This window comes from Bacillus rossius (genome assembly GCF_032445375.1).
Source record: "Bacillus rossius redtenbacheri isolate Brsri chromosome 4 unlocalized genomic scaffold, Brsri_v3 Brsri_v3_scf4_2, whole genome shotgun sequence".
NCBI classification, from domain to species: Eukaryota; Metazoa; Arthropoda; class Insecta; order Phasmatodea; family Bacillidae; genus Bacillus; species Bacillus rossius.
The window spans coordinates 41,160,269-41,181,669 of NW_026962011.1; the positions used below are offsets into that span (position 1 = coordinate 41,160,269).

Here is a 21,401-nt window from a genome sequence, read left to right on the forward strand (position 1 = left end):
TCTCTGGCGTCACATAGCCAACCTAAATAGTCGCCATTCGCCATTGCAGTAATATTAACCGTAAATGGTAAACAAATACATAGTTTTCGGTTCGTAAATGATAAGAAATAACTTTGCAAATAGTATAATGGAAAATTATTTTACCGAAATTACCGTAAATATACGTGGAAATTGATACTTAGGTATGTAACTGTTCAATGTTTATAAAACTTATGCTATTTGTTTACTTTATTGGTATATTTTTTTCGTGTGTGGTTAGTTTTAAATTATTAAATCCTATTAGTTTTCGATGAATAATTGAATTTTCTTCCCGAAAAGTACTGTAAACAAACATGGAAAGTTGTTAGGTATAGGTAATTATTCAATGTTATGAGTTTGCAGTAGGAGACCAATGATCGGCTCAATAGGCTACGTTTTGCCGATCATTATGATAGGCAAAATTAAAAAAATGGGCGATTATTACGCTTGGGGATTGGCATCGGCCCAGCCCTACTAATCAAGATCTTATCATTTAAATTATCTGAATTAAGTTGTAAATTATATCCAGCTAAATACTCCTTCAAAAATTAAATTAATTTTTGAATTGTAGACATTTTAAAAAAAAGAGGAAATAAATAAATACATTTATTATTAAAATTCCTATATCTGTGGGAAATGCCCAACTGTAAGTAAATTCCTATTCTGTGGGAAACACCCATTCTATGGAGAATCATCTTCATGTGAAGAAATACCCTTTCTGTGGTTAAGTCCCAGTCAGTTGTGGAGATTTGCTGGACTTTGTTTCTTTGAAATGAAGTCCAGCAAATATCTAACGTAATAAAAAAAGCTAGTTTAAACCAAGTAAACCAGGTTGTTTAGTTTAAAAAAAAAAAAAAAACACTGATTTTTTTTTCAATGCTAACAAGCACAGTCAATTTTGTAACTTACTCTTCACAAAATGTTTTAACAACTCACAGAAATGTTAAGGTTGAACTCAATCATCATCTCATCATTCATCTCACCTCTATCCGTCTGTTAATCCATGAGCTCACGGGTGATTAACAACACACAATCATATCGTAATACTATTTTTATTTCAATGCTGCCAACTAATGAAAAGGCTCAAATTTTGGACAAAATTTCTCTTGTAAAAGTAGACTTTTTTTATAACCATGTAATTGATGATTAAACTATACTTTTTGCTTTGATAATAATTACATTTCAGTGTCTCACTTGATTTTATTTTAAATATAAAACATTAAATGGATTAAAACACAAGTTAAAAATATGTAATGGAAGCATTTAATAAACTTAAAACATTTTGGATATTTGTAATTTTTATCCATCTGTCCACCATCATAAGTTAAAGTTTGTGAAGCTTTCGATGACTGTACACACAATTTTTTGAGCCATTTGATTGGCTGCATTCATGTGATTGATGGATTTTTGGTGGGGGGGGGGGGGGGGGGGGGGGTAGATGGAAGGACTGGATGGTTTAATATTTAGACTTTTTCTGAAACCATTTTCAACTTCGGAGCTATTTTCTCCTCTTTAAAATTGACAGTTCTTATGCATTTTGAAATATGTTGCCGATTTTTTTTTTAATAAAGTTGTAATATACATAACAGCATCATTTATCAACCATAACAAAGTTTTCCTGCATTATGAATATAAAATAAAAGCTACGAAGGTGAAAATTATCTGTTTTGTGTTCTATGATTGTGCCAAACATCATTATTATTTCTTAATGCTGTACTGTCTTTTATGTGTTTAGGACAGTGATGACAGTTCCTGTGATCGATGGCATCGACCACAAGACGTTCGAGTACCGGCCGGTGTACCAGGACGGCCACCACTACCGTGGTATTTTTGAGTGGGGAATGCTGTACAAGGAGAACGAGATACCTGCAAAGGAAATATCCAGGAGACAACACCACAGCGAACCTTACAAGTCAGTGATGTGATAGCTAGTCATTCTGTTAATATGGTCCGGGTTTGGTGCTTATTATGATGTTCCCATTTCCCGATATGACACTGTTTAGTTTTTATTTGCGTGTGTTGTGTTTTCCAAAAATATTTTTACATGTTTTATATTTTATAATTAATTTTAGTCCAGATTCACAAATTTATAAACTTAATATATCTAATTATTATAGTTTTTATTGAATTTTGTGGTATAAGTTTACAAGTAAGTGGTAATTTGTACCACCATGCCACTTTGTATTTCTGTCGTCCACACAACGAGACTGCAATATTGTCCTTATTTTATGGTGTTATAAAAAAAGCAAATTCATTTTTTTAAAAAAAATTTTTTGACTTTATTATCATTAAATATTAAATCTATATGTAATAAGTACATATCAAGCACAATTAGGTACGTTGATCAACTGCTTCAACAATTTGCAGTAAAACACGTAAAATTTGTACATAAAACACTACTACAACATATATTAATGAGCGTAAGTTAAACAACTTTAACATTCAGTGATTTTTGTATTGTTCCTTAGTTCATGAGAAAGTTATGAATATGAAAATAAAAAGTATAGTTTAACTTTTTTTAATGTATGTATAGGGCAAAGATTTTATGGTGTGTTAATTTGACAAGTTTCATTATTACATTAATATATCAAATTATTCAAATATAATAAGAAATTGTGTTTTTGGAACTGCTAAACCTTCTAAGCAGTGGGACAAAAATATTTGATTATTTTTATTTTACTTTTTGTCAGTTATTTTAATACTATTTATATGAATAAAAAAATCAATATACAATGTTAAGAGCCCAAAATCATTACACGCATACATTTCCTTGTGATGTTTCGGTGTCTGTATGGTATCAGCTATAGACTGCTTTATTTACTTTACTTTGAAAAAATCATTATACATAAATATTAAAAAAAAAATTTTTTTGTATATAAAAGCCCATTGGGCCATCTGTTATAAAGCAAAAAATGCTGCGATGCATGATGGTCGCCTGTGAGATGTAGTTTTTCAACTATGCTCTTACCATTGCTGTTAATTCACATTTTTCCAGGGGCAAGATACACGTTTGTCATTATAATGTGACCCCCTGCAGTTTTGGTAACTAAAAATCATATTATTTTCAGGTAAATATGGTTGAAATGTAAAGTGTACATCAGCAATGTTAAGAATGCTTGAGTATTTGTTGTAATGTGATGATCGCACTTGTCATTGTTCCAGATCACCCACTCATGCAGGGGGCTTGTTTGCTATCAACCGCGAGTATTTCTTGTCTCTAGGGGCATATGATCCGGGCCTCCTGGTGTGGGGCGGTGAGAACTTTGAGCTGTCCTTCAAGGTACAGTCGGATACATACATGTTTCCATTTTAAAATTGCTACTGAATCACCATAGTTTACAGCGTGTAAGACGAGTTCACCTTTACAGTCGTGAATAAATGGAAATTAAAAGTGCACCTTTGTATAAGAGGTGAACCCATTTATTCTTGGGCATGAAAGTAGCATAACTTTTTTTATCATGCATATGTATCTCTCTCTCTCTCTCTCTCTCTCTCTCTCTCTCTCTCTCTCTCTCTCTCTCTCTCACACTCTCACTCTCACTCTCACTCAAGAATGAAATAGTTGACAGCCAAGATGAAAGGGAGGAATGATGAAGAGGCTGAGAGTGTTGGCCCACTGTGCCTTAGCAGAAATATGGGGAAAGGATTAGTGCCTGGAATTAATTTATCCGTTGTATTTACCCAAATGAAAGGTGACTCAATTGCAAGATAAGAAGGTCTATATTTTTCTCTTAATTCTGGGAAGAAGAAAAAATTTTGTGTCATGATCTGGGGATTAAATAAAAAAAAATTTTTGTTAAACTTTGTTTTTGTCGCAAGGGAGTTGTAAATAAAAAAATTTTAAAAAAATTCAAACTGTTGCCTGGTAAGTATTGACACTCCTAACCTCACATTCATACTACACCATGGTAATACTTAACATCGAACATACCTGATTATTTAATAATCATGCTTTTTATGAGAATGTTTAAACTATACACTTACAATAATGTTGTTGAAAATCAGTAAATTCTTTGTACATATCAACTAGAATGTAGTTTATTTTCACTAGTGTTTTGGCATCATAATAGATATGAAAAGTCACAGCAAGATTGCCTGGTTTCTGCATACTTTGAAATAACTATAAAATTCCCATTGAAAGTGCTACGTGGATTTTTACTATCTTTGCATCTTATTTTCACTTCTTTTGTATTGTGTTTTTTTTTATCTAAGGTGATTACTGATTAGAAAAAAAAAATGATTGCAGCTGATAAAAGTTATGTATGCTGATAATATTCAGTGTATGCTTATTTAAATATTATTTAACATACATAAAATCTACTTTATTTATCTATGCTGAAGTTGATGATTGTACTTAAATAAATGGTCTGCGATACAGCTTAACATTAACTTAAGCAGACACGCAGGAAAAATATCAACATTTTTAATATCATTAGGATTTTAATATTTAATGCTGTACTTTCAGGAAAAATCCCCATTTAGCATTTGGGTAAAAACAGTACTTTTAAACGACAGCACGGATACGGAACTTCAGCAGGAGCTAGAGATGGTTTAAGTGTTCTTACAAGGTTAAAAACCGGCTCAAGCTAGTCGACTCATTCTAAACGTTGTTCTCCCCTGCCCTCCCTCGTGAAACAGCCACAAAAGTACCACCAGGTTTGCAGACTCTATGGAAAGATGACTTAAAAAGTCACTTCAGACGACCTGCCTAATGATTCTTTTTAGCAGCTTTCAGATCTAACATGCATAAAGTTCTTATTTCATTTGTCAGTAAATACTGATATAATTTTTTTGCCTAGATGAAGTGCCAAAGTAAAAAAAAAAATAATTATAGTTTGAAACTGCAATATAATTTACTATTGAGTAAGTACATATATTTATATTAAGATGTTAAGTATGGCTTATGTTGTTCTGGAGATGTCAGAGTGCAATTATTAATTTCATATTAACCAAAAATTATTTAAATTTGTGTGTGTTATTAATTGCTTTAGTTTTTGAGGGTGCATCAAATAGATATAGGCCATGGTGTTTTTGTAGAGGCGCACCATAATTTGAGCTCTTTCAGTTGATGTAGAAGTCATGATCAGGTCGTTTCATTTACATGTAGCCATCTGAAAACAGTGTCTGATGTGGTCCAGTGTGTTCAGTTCTGAAGTTTGTTTCGCTGGCTGGAAACTGAGCCAGGGCTTTGAGGTGCCCGAGGACAGGAGCGGATGCCAGCTAGTACAAAGTGTGGTACTGTCAGAGAAGTGCCAACCCCCCCAGACACGTGAGTGGAACGTCGACGGTTGCAGATCTGGCAGTGTGGCGGCAGCATCGAGTGGGTGCCCTGCTCCAGGGTGGGACACGTGTACCGCGGGTTCATGCCCTACACGTTTGGGAAGCTGGCCTCCAAGAAGAAGGGACCCCTCATCACCATCGTGAGTCTCGGTGCCAGGGCGGTAGGGTGCTCTGCTCCCATTTGCGAGTGGAGTGGACCGCCAGAGTACTATAGTGTAGTAGTGCATAATAGTTCCTTTTGGCGCAGTGTATTTATTATGAGGCTAAAATCTATGGCTCCACCTTTGGAATCACCCCGGACATGTTCGGGCGTGTCCGCCGCACGAGATGAATGTTTTCGGGAGCTCATCGGCAGAACCGAGAGAATTTTAAGGAGATGCGGAAAGTAACGCGTGTGGGACAGAGTTTTCATGAGTAAGATGCTGAACACCCAACACAGAAAAAAACTATGTACATTTTGAAAACCTAACTTGAAACAAAATTCTTCAAAATAATATAATTTTGTTATTCTTTAAGAGTACATATTTGAAAACTGTTAGTGTAGGAAACTGTCTTTTTTTTTTCTCTTTTTTTTTTCTTTCTTCCCCAGTTCAATGTCTTGTATTTTTCATAATTTATGAAAGGTCTTTAATCTCCTGTTACGATTGTGACCGCGGCTATGTGGAATCATTGTTTTTCCCCGATTATGACACATCATTAGAGACCTGAAAAATTCGCTACCACGATAACGTGAATAATAACGCGAATTTAAGCATTTTCACATGTAAAACGCGAATTTCTGCACTTTTAATTGAAAACGCCTATTTATCGTGCTTTTGGCACATTTTAAAGAAATTTTGTTAGATCCGCCTAAAAATTACGTATCAAAATAAATATGTATCGTAATTAATTATACTTACGTATATTTACAATGATTTTCCGTAAGTTCATTACTTTTCTAGATACTACGGTTATTTTGATTTCTTAGTTTGGTCGCCATCTTCCTTTTCTCAACGGTTGTTCACTTGTTGTACTGTAAAAATAAAATTTGTCACAGGTTTGAAATATATTTATACATAATTATATAATTATAAAAATGCAATGTTCAATTTCTTTCGTAAATTGTTCTCATATTCTTATAACATCGATTAAATTTACTTTTATATTTTTAACGGTGCCTTTACGTTTGGGTTGAAAATAAATCGGCTGGCTAAGAATGTTTGAGATTTCATGTTGGTCACTGTGTTTTGTTCGTTATTTTCATACAAACAAGTTTCTTCTGACAAAAACTTTAATACGTAAATTACGTTGTAGTATAATACGAACGACAATATTTATTGTTAAATAATTATTGAAATTAATTTTTAAACTTTCCTATACCCATATTTTAAAGTTATAGTTGAATAACACGAAAGAGACATACAACAAGCATGGAACTTCAATCGTAACCTCAAAATATGAAATCCTACGAAGCTGTAAACAAGTTTGCCGCGAAAACCAATTATTTTATCATCAACGAGTAACGTAGCTAGTGCGATTATATGAGGTGTTTGTTTTCGTTGTGGTTTTCTGGATTTTGAGCATTGCTTTAAAATAATTGTACAGCTAATGTTAAATTAAGTTATAAAGTTACCCATATTTTGTTTGAAATGCCTAAGCCTACCGAAAATGCGTGTATACGGGCGGAAGAATTCAAACGTTAAGGTTTCTACGCTTCTGACCCAAAAACGTTAATGTGCAGACAATGCAGCTGCACAGTTATATATTAAAAAAGAGACAAGAACAGCAGAAGTTAGTGGGGTCGTTACCACAATGCCGAAATACCATAATGCCGAATGTCAAAATTGACCACAACGCCGACAGCTAGAAAACTGCTGTGTACCACAACGTTGAAATAACAACTGAATAAATTTGTGTGTGTTTCTTAAATGTACCTAACGCCGAAATACCACAATCAAACCTAGCGTAATATAACCTAACCTAGCCTAGCCTAGCCTAGCCTAGCCTAGCCTAGCCTAGCCTAACCTAGCCTAGCCTAGCCTAGCCTAGCCTAGCCTAACCTTGTCTAACCTAACCTAACCTTGTCTAACCTAACCTAACCTTATCTAACCTAACCTAACCTTTGTAGCAGTCCTGCAATGACATTTTTCGGCATTAGTGTATTTCGGCGTTGTGGTACACAGCAGTTTTCTAGCTGTCGGCGTTGTGGTCAATTTGGCATTTCAGCGTTGTGGTGCGTTCCCTAGTTAGTTTTTGTAAACAATAATTCCTAATTTTGTAAAAAAAAATCAGTACCAGTTTTAAAGTAAGGATAATAATACCTATTTTTGAAGAAAAAATAACACCTATTTTTCAGAAAAATAACACCTATTTTTGTGATGAATAACACCTATTTTTGAGATAAATAACATCTACTTTTTCAGGTCTCTACACATCATCATAGTTTCAACTGGAATTCAAAATTTCAAAATGTGATGTATGAAATGTAACCAGCTTTAAAAAAATATATATACGTAAAGGAAACAACACTGTATTGAATTGAAAACCGACAGTAACAAATAACTCTGAGTGAACTACTGAAAAGGCCGGCAGCGCAGTGATGCGACCTGACAGCCGAGGTCGACTGCTGGATTACACACGTGTACATCTGAACGCGAGCGGCTCGATCGGTGCCGGACCACAGAGAACGTGGTGAACCACGGAGTGGCCAGATCAAAGACCCTCGCTAGGTAATTGTCACATCGCTGTGGGCGGGGCGGTGTGCTTGCAGAACTACAAGCGGGTGATCGAGACGTGGTTCGACGAGGCCCACAAGGAGTACTTCTACACGCGGGAGCCCCTGGCCAGGTTCCTGGACATGGGCGACATAACCGAGCAGCTGGCCCTGAAGCAGCGGCTGCACTGCCGCAGCTTCCGCTGGTTCATGGAGAACGTGGCCTACGACGTGTACGACAAGTACCCGGCGCTGCCGCCGAACCTCCACTGGGGCGAGGTGAGAGCGCACGCTGTCGTGGAGTGTTTCTCCTTACCTCACCCTGCCAGCAGCCTCAACTCACTCAATGCTTGCCTGGTCAGGGTTGGTGAGGCGAGATGATGATTACGACGCTGTTTTGTCTAGAGACGTACAAGACTGTAAAATCCAGATAAAAACGACACAATTAATGATGATGCACTTGCAAACAACTCGATTGGCAGCAAGCGTGCATGATAGCACAACTTACCGCCATGATGGTTCAACAAATGTTGCTCCGTTGCCGGAAGCTGCAGGGCTACCCACCTCGGCAGGCAGCCAACTTAAAACTTGGCGCTGCTAGCAAGCAGCGCGGGAAGTTCAAAATTCAAATGTTTGCTAACACTATACACTAAATTACACACAATATTTACAAGTCCAAACAGACGCTCTAAGCGCAAGGCTCTTAACTGGCGTCCACAGGCCTACTATGAAATTTGAGCTGTAACCTTAACCTTAATTTGGCAGAGAAATGAAGATAAAGGTAAAAACTATAAATGAAAGATAGTATCTAACTTTGTTTTGAGAGTTAAACTGTGATAATATGTGTTGATAATTTAATGTTACTGTATTTTTTAGATTCACTATTCAAAGCAGGATTCAAGACCATTTTTGTAGAGGCCTTCTAATAGTGATAACTCATAACTGTCCCGTGTTGTCAAATGTGATAACTGATAAGTACTATATTTGAAATCGTTGACCGAAGTTTTTTCTTATTTAGTTCAACATAAAAATTTATCAGTACACTAGGAAAACAAAGAAAACAACTGTAATAGTTCAAGTTAAGAGGTTATTTATAGAGACCGGAAAAATTAGCGGGTTCAATGACCTCCAGGATAGACTCCAATATCCTCTACACACTCTGGCAAATGCCAACTGTTCATTGGCTGTTGACTTGTGAGTCGTCTCGACTGGGTGGCCTGTGATTCGACACTTCTATGAGTGAGGGTCTCTAATTGGCCCTCAGTCCTCCAGATTAACAGTGAACCAACGGCAGAAGCAAAATTATTTAATTTTAGCATAACACGAAATAAACCCGCGAATTTTTCAGGTTTCTAGTTATTTATCATAATAGTTATCCTCACACTTAAAGTGTGTGAGCTGCAATAGGAAGAATAAATTAACTAGATGGATGATGGGGTATGCTCAGGCTGAGGTTGTTCTGTAGCTGATAAGCCGTTCGCCCGAAGTAAAGTGACGTCGCCCGCCGGCTCCTCTCGTTTTGCGACGTGTTCTGATCCCACAGCTGCGGAGCGTAGCCTCCCCGAGCCTGTGCTGGGACGCTCCCGCCCGCCCTAGGGTGTCAGGGTGTTTGTCAGGTTACAGCGCTGACAACCCCAGCCAGGTAACTGTGACCGTGACCGCGCGCGTGTGTCGCCCTTGTGTTCGCAGCTCCGCAACCAGGCCAGCGAGACGTGCATGGACACCCTGGGCCACGGGCCGCCCAGCCTCATGGGCATGGGGCACTGCCACGGCTTCGGCAACAACCAGGTGTGTGTGTGAGTCGCCGTACCGTGGCCTAGCGTGGGACGCACCGGGGTGATGCTCGCCTATTTCATTTCGAGAATACGGAATGTGCGGTTTAAAAACTTTTAACACGTGCTAAAAAGAAAAAATGAAATGCTAAACGCTCATTTAATTTAAAATATAATTAATCTAAAACTTACAGAAATATTTACACAGAACTGCTATTTATGGTGCAACTTTTTCAGGTCCGAGATTAAAAAAAAAAAATGAAATGCTTGTGATTTTGGCCACTTTCCAGCTATTAATACGGCATTTTGAGTTGTGAAAAGTCTTATATGTAATGTCTTTTTTTTTTTTTTTTTTTTTAATCTTACAATCAAAATAGATTTATATCTGACTGAGTTTCACATTTGAAGTAGTCTTACAATCAAGATTGCCTTATATTTGAGAACTCTATTTTATTCTAGGGTTTATCCTACATTAGAGATATAATCTTACATTCGAGGTGGTCTCACAATCAAGGTCACCTTGCATTTTTGAGATCATCTTGCATTCGAGGTTTTCTTATACATTTGAGAGATACATTTCCTGTTGCCATAACACTATGATTGATTTTTTTTATAGGGCATTCTGTGTTCAAGATCATCCAGTACTATTATTGATATCATAGTTAATACTAAAAAAATGAAATTAATAGTTTTAAAATGTTTTTTTCCCTCTAAAAAAAAAGTTTGCTCCACACTAGTACAGTACAATTTCATATAAAAATTATGCATTTCTTAGGCACTCAAATATTTCAAAAATTATCTTTCTTTGGCATTTATTTAAAGAATTTCTTATAAAATTTTAAATAAATCATGATTGTTTAAATACGTATTGATTTTACTACAAAATATTGGCACAATAGTACATTTACCTATATATTTTTATTGCACATACCATTAAATAAAGTGCTGTGGTGGTCCCGCCAAGGTGATCCGTGTTCGATTCCAGGCGAGGTCGAACCCAGATATGTATTCGCAGATGGTGAAACGTGGCGGACGTTGCCTTATCCTGTCTGTTTTCTCGGGTACACACCCGTTTCCTCCACCTATCTATTCATTCTCTAGCTGCTCCGTACCCCGTGTCATCACACCTCGCACATTCTCTAGGCTGGCTGGAATGACAGGCCTGTCCTTCCGGCAGGGCAGGATGCTCCTGTGGGAGTCAGCCCCGTTCCAACCATGCAGACCCTGCCTCAGGCGGGACATCTACATGTCGATTTTCATTTTAACCGTTAAAAAAAATTGGTTGTCTGTAAAGTCGGTTTACGGACGATAGTTTAACGTGACAACGTCATAACAAAACATTGATGAAATGATTGCATACTTTTATGAATAAAATTGAATCATTTTTATTGAATTATCAATATTTTGTATGGATACAAAGGAGTGAAATGAAATCTACAATTTAATTGATAAATTTACTTTTATTTGCACTCATTAATTCAAATATGTTTATTACTTTAACAAAGAGATTATTTTAACTATAATGTTTATAATGTTTGCTATTTAACTTCTTCCAATCTGTGTTATTCTGTTAAGGATAGGACGATGATAGGAAAAGTAGGAAACGAATGGGAGTGTTTCAAGTTTAATGTGCCTCGAAAAAGTCAAATCAATGGTGGTTCCAATCGAGTGGAAGAGAGATAGATGCGGCGCAAGCGTACTATGAGCGTAATGGGACAATGTGCGTAACGGGACAATGAGTCATCCTTTTTCGTGCGTGAAGCCAGCACGTCAAAAAACTACTTTTCAGAACCATTTTTCATTTAGAGTTGATAGCATAAAATTAAATATTTCCAAGTAAACTAATTTCTTGGTTTGTTGTGAATGGACAAATATAATTCAGTTGGTTCACTGAATGTTCTACCAATATTCTTTAAGTAGGCGTGGATTTCACTGTTGGAGTTTATTTTAGTTATAGTTCTGATTCCAGTTCATATTTTAATAATCTATTTATAGTACCTTATTCGACTGCACATGGAAGGTACAAAGACAGTTGTAAACGTATGTACCAAGTCTACCTCTCAGGAACCCTATCTCTGGTGTGAAGTAATATTCCCTGAGCATGCTGCATGTGTGTGTTTGTTTCCAACTGCATGTCATGCATACGTACGTGTTGGGTTGAACAATGAGTCAAGTTGATTCTTTAATTTTCTTGAACCTATAGTTGTTCATTTGAGAATCATAATCAGAAAGCTGATGTTTTAACTTTTAATGTTTTAAACCTTTGATTCCGGATTCTGTTTTGTCTCCAAGGTCAGCTTGCACAAGTGACTTCAGGCAGAGGAAGTAATTAGGTAGTTCATTTTGTTGAGTGTTCTAATATGTGGTTGTTGGTCTGCAGGGAAGGTTCACTATCGCTATTTATGCCTACATGTTTATGTGGTGTATTCTTTTACAGGGTTTCTAAGCTCACAAAGTTACAAAAAGGTAAAAAACTAGAGAAATAGTCACAAAAAATTTCTAAAATAAACAGTGTTGAGGCTAGACGTTTTAATTTCCAGCAGGCATTTTTCTAGGTGGCATTTTATTTTTTCTTCTCCTCTTTACAGTTTGGAGTTACACGTTGAATATAAATAGTCTGAGACAGCCCACTTAAATCATGTCGAATTTATCTATGAAAATGTTCAAACTTTCTGACATAAAATCTGCATATTTCTGTGTATATCAGTTCTATTTCATATTAGATATAATTTTGCAAATACAATGGTGTCTCAACCAAACAAGGTCCCGTATACCGACAAAAATTGTTGAAACATTTTGTGCCGTGTATTAGGGATTTAGGCACGTTTTATTTAAAATTTTGTTATAAATATTTTTGGAAATTTATTCTTTTTTTTCTCATCTTATTTCTTTACGGCCAGGCCCTCAGCCTTTGTTCTCAGAGGCAAGCTAATTTTTTTCCCAGCCTAATGCTATGTTAGCAGTCTGGCTAATATTTCTCCCGCCTAGAGGCACGTCGGGGGCCGGTAACTTAATTTCTCCGCATGACTACCTTTGCCTACAGAAGCTCGTGGAGCAGTGCTGAGCCCTGCTAACTCTGTTACGAATCGGTATAAGGTTCACTAGCAGCAAGACACGACGGGAGGATCCCGTGGGCCTTGCGTCCCACAGACCATGCGTTTTTTGAAGCCTTCCCCCCTGCTCTCCCACCCTTTCTTCTCAGAAGTGAAGCCAGGAGCGATGACCGCTTGTGATTTCACGGGGACGGTTACGGAATTCAAGGCCATCTCAGGCTTGATAGCTGCAGATATGATTCTGGACTTTGACATCTAGCGACGGCTGTGGTCACTAACGCCACTTGTGGGCGTCGGCAGCGCCGACACCAGCGCTCGCGCGGAGGTAACGACAACCTTTCTCCTTATGTCTCGGGCCGCTAGGTGGCAACACTGGTTGCCCCATATACTCCTAGCATTGACACACTTGTCGGCCACAAGTCGATTTATTAGTACTTCTTCTTGCCACCAAAAGATAGCGCCTCAGTCGCGCAGTCACTCCAGTAAGAACTAATATTTTTTATGCCTTCGGATGGGCTTGGTAATTTTCGGCTCAGAGCCACCTCCCATTCCTAGAGACCCCGCGCTTATTATATACTGACGATATCCCGCTCGGAGGGGACTTCGGTGCATGCCTCCTGACTGACTGGTACCGTTTGTAACTGCGATCTTCGGCGAATCATCGGCATCGCATCTCGAATTATGTAGTCTTCTCAGACTATAGGGATGATGTCCCTATCTAAAAATTAAGATTAACCAGTCAGTAGTTTAGTTAAAAGTAGAGAAACTTAGTATTTTTTTATTAAATCGTGAAGACTTCCGTGTCTACCGCGCATCGTGTTTCGGGTTTCCGGAGACGAGACGCCCTCTCCTGAGCGCCAGGACCAACACCCTGTTTTGGTAAGTCTTGACCTCATCCCCCCTTTAATTTCCCTCTATTGGCCTTTTGTGCCATTTAAGTATACTGTCTGGAAACAGGTCTGATTCTTTTGAATTTGTACTTCTGTTTCAGACAGGGTTCCAAGTTTGGGGCAACCAAAATCCTCTGCCAGAACCTCTGGAGTCGGATCCTGAGCAGAATCCACCATCTTTAGGCCTACTACCTCGATCACCGTCAACATACAGCCCCGGGTGATACCCGCTTCATTCCATTATTTTCTTTGCGAACTCAAAAATAGTGTAACCCAGTTAAGACAGCGGACAGTTAAAGCAGTTCGAGGAGAGGAAATTTATATAATGTTTTGCAAGGACTATATGTACAACCTGTAAAGTTAGCGATGTTAATTTCATTCATTTCTTTAAATATTGTTATTTTTGTTAAACATTCAGGGCCGGCCCTATCGTAAATAAAGTTAAAGGATATAATATAATAAGTGTAATTGTGTGGAATTTATGTAAGATCACTTATCAGTGAAAATCAGATGTTACAAAGGAATATTTAATCTATAAAAAAAAAGAAAGAACAATGATTAATAAAATAAGGAAGTCTATAGACGTAACTGTTGTTTTTATTTAATTAATCTATAATAACGATCCCTTTTTCTCCCTAGTGTTCGTAGGGAGTCTCTAAATTTGCTTTGTTTACTCCTAGTGTCGCCTCTGTTGTTGACTTTTGATAGTTATTAATTGAGGGCCCCAGTATTCAGAGTTTCCAAATCTTTTTACCTTCTTATTTAATTATTCTTTAAGACACTTGGGATATTACAATTTGCTTGAGAACAAAAAAAATTATCTAACCATTGTCGAAAGCCTAAAAATAATTTCCCTATAAGAAGTCATTTACTGGTTGGAGAATCATGGAGTGATGTGAAAGAATTTATTCTGTATAAAAGCTTTTTTTTTTTTTTAAAAAAAAAAACATTACCCCGAAAATTATACCACTGGGCCAGTTAAAAACTGAGTCAGTTTTTTTTTTTTATTCTGTATGTTTTCTAAGGTTGCCGTGGTCCACATTCAATTGTGCATATAAACTGACACTGATATAAAAAAAATTGTGAGTAAATTTATTAAAAGTATTTTAAGTCCTGAAATTGGTTTTACATGTATGTACTTGTCTTATCAGTCGTGTAAACCCGTTTGGCCCACACAGTGAAGTGAAGTGATTGTTGTGATAAGTGATGTGATTGTTGTGATTAGTTATGTGATTGTTGTGATGAGTGATGTGATTGTTGTGATAAGTGATGTGATTGTCGTGACGAGCTCTGTGGTTGCAGCTGATGCGCCTCAACTCGAAGGGCCAACTGGGCGTGGGTGAGCGCTGCGTAGAGGCAGACTCCCAGGGCCTGAAGCTGGTGTTCTGTCGGCTGGGGACCGTGGACGGCCCCTGGCAGTACGATGAGGTGAGTGCACCGGACCCTCTGCTCGTGTTGGTCGTCATGAGACAATCAGTTTCAAGTGTTTCGTTTTTGTCTTGGAGTGCTGAAAAGTTACTTAAAAGCTTAGAACTACATACACATTTGTGTTTCACTGGAAACTTTTGATGAATCTTGGCCTGATCAGTATATTATTTTCAATGTCCAAATATTTGTGCATGGTAATTAATTTGGAATGTAGCAATGGCATCTGACAAATCATCTGTAGAGTGGGCACTTTAGATCAGCGGTGTTGAATCTTAATTTTCGACACATTTTTTTAGTCGGTTTCCAAGAGTAATTGGATTGGAAATATTATTACTTTTTTTTTTCAGTTCATGTGCATTTCAATTAGCTATTATTTTAAAATTGTTACTGACACGTTTTTGTGGGGACAATTGACAGAAAAAGCAAACCCTCTACCACCGTGTTCACAAGAAGTGCGTGGCTCTGCACCCTCAGACCTCCCACCTCTCGCTCATGCCGTGCGACAGCGTGAACAGCTACCAGCAGTGGGTGTTCCAGGAGATACGCCCCAAGTGGTGACCACACATTCCATCAAAATTTATATTTTGATACCTGACTGAACTTTTTTGTGCATTCAAAAACTCTGTGAATGCATCATATCAAGTTTCAACAAGTACGTACTTTCATACTTTTGTATGTTGTACTTTAATAATGTATTTTTGGATGTGTTAATGCTGCAGCATTCTTTTTAAAAGTGTCAATTTTATTTTATAAGTTTTTTATTTTAGTAGATATGGAGTTTCAGTTAATGACAGTACAGTGCAAAAAGATGTACCAGAATAACATATGTGAATGCTTCATTTATATTAAAATAAAGTTTGGAAGTGAAATAACAAGTGTAAATTTAGAAATGCTTGTACTTAATGAAATATTGGCTGTAAGTTCCTGAAAAACTCTTAGACTTTGCCAGGGTGGTTGATAAAATGTAAGTTGTGTTTGCAACAAAAAAAAAAAATTGAACAAAATTCCAGTGCATGTATTATTAAAGCAATTAAATCTTGCGATACGTTAATCAGGTGGGCTATGATGCCCGCCAAATTAAATGAAAACGGCGGAAAGCCATGTTATTTTGAGCCTATTTCTTCTCAACCATGCACACACACTCATGCATCACTCTCCAAGTCAACACTAGTATTTGACTCTTCTTTCACAGGACTGTATGTACATTATTAAAATACCATTGTTATTATCTTAGGATTCTTGTAGTCTTTTGCATAATAGTTCAATTGCTCTGGTACTGATAGCTGAAATTATTTTAAATATTTTTTTTAATATTAAATCATTAATTAATTATATTGATATTCTATGCTCTCCTTAAAATGAGTGCATTAATTCTAACTAAAGGGGTGGTTGGTTGTGAATAGTAATTTAATTGATAAATGATAATGTTAAACAAATGCGAGAAATGTGAAAACCCAACCTGTTAACATCGACAGCTGTTTTGACTTTTGTAATCTGATTTCTAGGAGTAGTAAAATGTGTTATGGTCTTGTTTTTCATTACAGTGGAATCTCATTATAATAAACTCGTATTACATAAGAATTGGTACTTAATATTGAAATTACTTTATACTGATGTGTAAAACATCAGATAGACTTATGAACATGTAGATTGTAAAGTGAAAAATCCTTTGAATTGAGGTACTTTTTAATGAAGTTCCACTGTATTATATGCTAAGAATTGTTTTTGTGTGCGTGAAATTGTGATTGCTTTATTTAAATGCATTTAATTTGTTAGTGTGTCAGAGAAATTTTTAATCTTGTTAAATTATTTGTATTTTTTAAAGGAGTGTAAAACCCTTGCAAGAAATTTTGAAAATTCAGAGAAAATGGAAGCACTTTTATGAGTTATTGCTTATGATGGCTGAGACAAGTACCTACATGAAAACAAGAATATTCCAGGGAGTTAAATAGTTGCAGAGAAAACCTGTAACTGTCAGGAAATCTAGTAATTTAATTCTGTAACAGAAATTGTGATGACAAGTTGTTAAAATAATGTACATTTTCTAACAGTTTGACAGTCAGTATTACAAGACAAACCATCCAATCGTTAGATGTATGTTACTTCTCAATGACTTTGTGATATCAATTACTGATGTGATTTTGCTCGTCTGTTGCATTAGTAATCCATTATTTGATTATTGTATACAAACCGAGACAAAGACTACAACCGTAAAGACCACTATGACTGAATGTTTCAGAAAAACTATTAATTTGTTTTTGTTTCATAATACATATTTACCGCTTGCATCATCAGCCTACGTGTTTAACCATGGACTAAACCACTAAACATTTGCAGTTAACATATTTTGTTTTTGGCATGTTTTCTACAAATACTGTTAAATTTTTGCACTTATGTTTTGCTAAGCAGGGTTGCTGGGTATTATTGACGGATGATGTTCAATATTGTATTGTCTTACAAAAAAGTCTTTGGTTTTTAGCTGGTTTAAGTCCTGTGTAGTGATGTCTGTTCTATTTTTTTTTTCGGTTCAGTTCCGGTTTTGGGTTCTCAGTTTAAGGTTAACCTTCACACAATTTCAAGTCCACCAAAAATACGGAATGTCCTAATATTGTGTGTTTGTTTAATATGACTTACCAGCATCCCACTTTACTATAATCCAACCACAAACAAGTCACTTCACATTTCACTAGATGCTGGAGCAACACTTCCGACATCCTGTAGCACAGAAATATCTAGTAATACATATTAACAATTTTTTTTCTTCTCTGAATCAGTATTTAATCTAGGCACACCAATAAAATAAATTGTGTGATAAAAATGTAAGTATATGTTCACAAGTGATTTTAATTATAAAATAAATAAATTATAAAATCAATACTGCGATAGTAACACAACAAAATAATTGCAAGTTATGTACTTATTATAATGGCCAAGGGATGGACCCCCCCCCCTCCCCCCAAAGTTAACGAAGGTTGGTTAAAAGAGTATATTGACACATGATATGTTGGTTGCATTGTAAGTAATTTAGGGAGGCAAAAGGATAAGGAAATACCTACAGTTAATGAGTATTATCAACTTTAAGTCGTGTTTGTGGGTTTTGTTTTAAATTTTAAAAAATGTACAATGAGCCTGTGTTAAATTCCATAGGTCTACATTCAGGTGAAATAATCATCCCTGTCTCATAGTGAAAAGAGAGAAAAATAAAAAAAAGTGTGCGTGTGGAGTCCATGCACGACATAAGTGCTACTTCCTGCTTATTAGGTACAGAGGAGTAGACAAACACACGCGATGTTATGAGAATTCCGTAGCATCACTGCTGCGTCGTTTCTACCCTTTCCCCTGCCGTCTCCCCTTCCGGACGTTACAATTAGCATACAGCATGCTACGCTATGTACATTTCCTCTTCCTCCTCCCCTTCTCCTTTTTGCAGTCTTCCCATTCGACAGCTAGCGCATGCATTGAAGTGGCTCGCCGCTGACGCACTCTCGAAATGCTTGAAAATCGTAGCCCTTCGGCAAAGAAGTTTCACTTCAAAAGATTTACAGTGCTGTGTGCCTGTAAGTTTGCCAAGAAGGTGGGTAGCCGAAAACCAGGGCAGACACGTCACTAGTCTTGTGATACATACTTATCTGACAAGTACACTGCAGTTTCTGTGGCTAATGCACACTAAAAAAAATGTTTCTACGACATTGAAGAAAAAATGAGGGAAAACCAGGGCATGTCATTATTCCAGTTCTGTAGCCACATGGTTTCAGAGTGCAAAAAGCTACAAGTATAAAAAGCATATAAACTTCTTAAAAGGGTTTTATTATTTGAGATTTCATAATTTAAATTATACACACATAATTTTTATCTTTTGTTTTACTTCATATATTTTAGGAGATTGAAATAATATTTCTTTTGCAGCTGTTTTATCTGAGTGATAGTTACATGAGGCTTAATGTTAACAGCATGTGGGCTGTATTTATTGGTGCTTAATGAAATTCTAAGAATTTCATAACTTTGTAGTTTAAGCTTGATCTGTTAACTACAGTGTGGTGTGAATTTCATCTTGGTTTTTTTTTAATATATATACAAGGTGCTCGGTAGAAGGACCGACACCATTTTTTGAGGAATTGGGGAGGAAATTGGCTAGTTATTACTCACTTGAAGTCTCATCATGGTTACAAACACATTAGTATTAAAAAAATTTCATTATGCACTGTTATAATACAAGTTTTATGGTAAGTTTTGTGTATGACTTTATTTACTCATTATTACCTGCTCTAACATTAAAAAGCTGAAGTGGTGCTTCAACAATAATATGTGGTATATTAGCATTTCATTAATACTGTGCCAAAATTGTTATGTTGCAAGTCTCAGAGAAATACTGAAATACATCCAGCTAATTTTTCCTGTTATCTTCATTGTTTCAGTTTTCACAATGTATTCTATGTATGTATCTGGATAATGTACAGATTTTAAAAGAAACCATTTTTTTTCTTTACAACAATCATTCAGCATTGTACAGTTTTCGATACAAATGGATTGTTTACAGAAACTACACTACCCGACAATATTTCCACTTAACCTCAGCCTGGACTGAATGTGAATTGTTCTGTTCTTTTTTATGCTCAAAAATACCTAGTACGTATTCTTAGAGAAGAAGTATTCATGTTGTGATTAAATTATAAGGTTACTGTAGCACTGTAGACATTGGTTGTTTATGAAACGTTATATGTAAGCTAGTTATTAGTAAAATTGTCAGTTTGCTGTAAACAGTGTATGTATTTTGTAAATGAAATTTTATTTATTTGTTAATTTTATAATGGTTTTTTTTTTTACGTTTGTGACCAAATTACTGGCATTCATGTGATCTAAAATGTATTCATTATATTTGAGAGTTATAGTTGAAAAGTAATCAATTTTACATTTTCAACTAATTGTTTTTGTGTGCCCAAATAGCTTCAGGTAGCTGAATTTTATTTTACAGGTTTTTTTTTGTTTGTTTTGTTTGATACTCTTAAATGACAATTTATGCATCCATGTCAGTTGTAGGATTCTAACTTCTGAATTATTTGACTTGGATAGATAATAATGGCAAGCGCATGGTTTTGAAGTCATTTTGCACCCTGTGGGGAGCTACAAAAATATGTGTACATCATCGAATATGTCTGTGTTACACTTAAAATGTAAGAATTGTTTATTTATTAAAATGATAATTTTCTTTTAATATTTTCTAAGCCACTCAATGGAAAAAAAAAAATTGTTTCATTGAGATTTCTCGATATAGTTCTGAAATACAAAAGAGTATAGAAATTTAACTTTTTTTTTACAGATCGATGTTTTGAGAACAATATACAGTACATTGTATTTAAACATACTCTAAATTTACTCAATGTAATAATGTTTGCAGGCTTTCACGGCCATTGTCTGAAGTAGCTTGGCTTCTGGGTTGTAGCTGTGGACAGAAGCCAAGCTATTACCTACTTACTAAATGTAAATTTAAGGATAAAGTTATGCCTTAATGTTTACAGTTCAGATTATAAATTCAAATTATAAATCACACATTAGTTTTGGAACTTAATGCAGAAGACAATTTCACACTGTTTTCTCTTTGAATTAAAAAATTTATGAAAATAAACTAACTAAAAAACCTTTTTGTGTTGTAAGATGTCTTTTTTAACTTATGAAATTGATTCATTAATTTTTAATGACGCCTGTAGAGGCACATTACTATTTTAATATGCACTTATTTCATGAGAAGAGTTTACTGTAGTGCCTTTTTAGCAAGTTCATTGTATCCATTTGCCATCAGTGTGTTGGATTTATTACAGAAAGCTGCAATGTGTGTTTGTAATCTAAACATATCACTTTTTGTGCCTGTAATTTTCTTAAGTAGTTCATATTTCAATGTGTGTGTTTGTGTGAATATCTGTGCAAGTTTTATAATATCTAATGTGGGATATATTACTTTTGTAACACACTGCTCTGTAAGTTTTCCAACTAGGTAATTGTACATTTTATTCATCAAAGGAATTTTCGGATGTTTGTAATAAATACCTATTTATGTTGGAAGCAACTTTATTTATTTTGTGAATATCAGTGTGTAGCATCATAAGCATGATGAAATGTGTTGATAAGAACGTATTGGAAGTAACTAATGTAGTCGTCTCATACAGCAAACTCCTGATGATTCAAAATTGACAATATATTCTTTTGCTTGACTGTTTGCACGTTAGTAACATATGCATATGGAATTATCATTATAATTGCTCTTTATAAAAAG

The 21,401-nt window shown here is 35.8% G+C and overlaps 1 protein-coding gene across 7 annotated transcripts in view; it reads left to right on the plus strand.

The window, feature by feature from the left end:
- Window positions 1-21,190, plus strand: part of LOC134542065 (N-acetylgalactosaminyltransferase 7) — a 28,510-nt gene extending 7,320 nt beyond the window's left edge. For all 7 annotated transcript variants that reach the window (XM_063385944.1, XM_063385946.1, XM_063385948.1 and 4 more), the window contains exons 6-12: window positions 1,754-1,930; window positions 3,181-3,298; window positions 5,313-5,438; window positions 8,048-8,269; window positions 9,680-9,778; window positions 15,008-15,133; window positions 15,551-21,190. In XM_063385944.1, the coding sequence (XP_063242014.1) occupies window positions 1,754-1,930; window positions 3,181-3,298; window positions 5,313-5,438; window positions 8,048-8,269; window positions 9,680-9,778; window positions 15,008-15,133; window positions 15,551-15,691 (1,009 nt within the window). In that variant the 3' untranslated portion in view covers window positions 15,692-21,190. The remainder of the gene's footprint in view (window positions 1-1,753; window positions 1,931-3,180; window positions 3,299-5,312; window positions 5,439-8,047; window positions 8,270-9,679; window positions 9,779-15,007; window positions 15,134-15,550) is intronic.
- The last annotated feature ends 211 nt before the right edge of the window (window positions 21,191-21,401 follow it).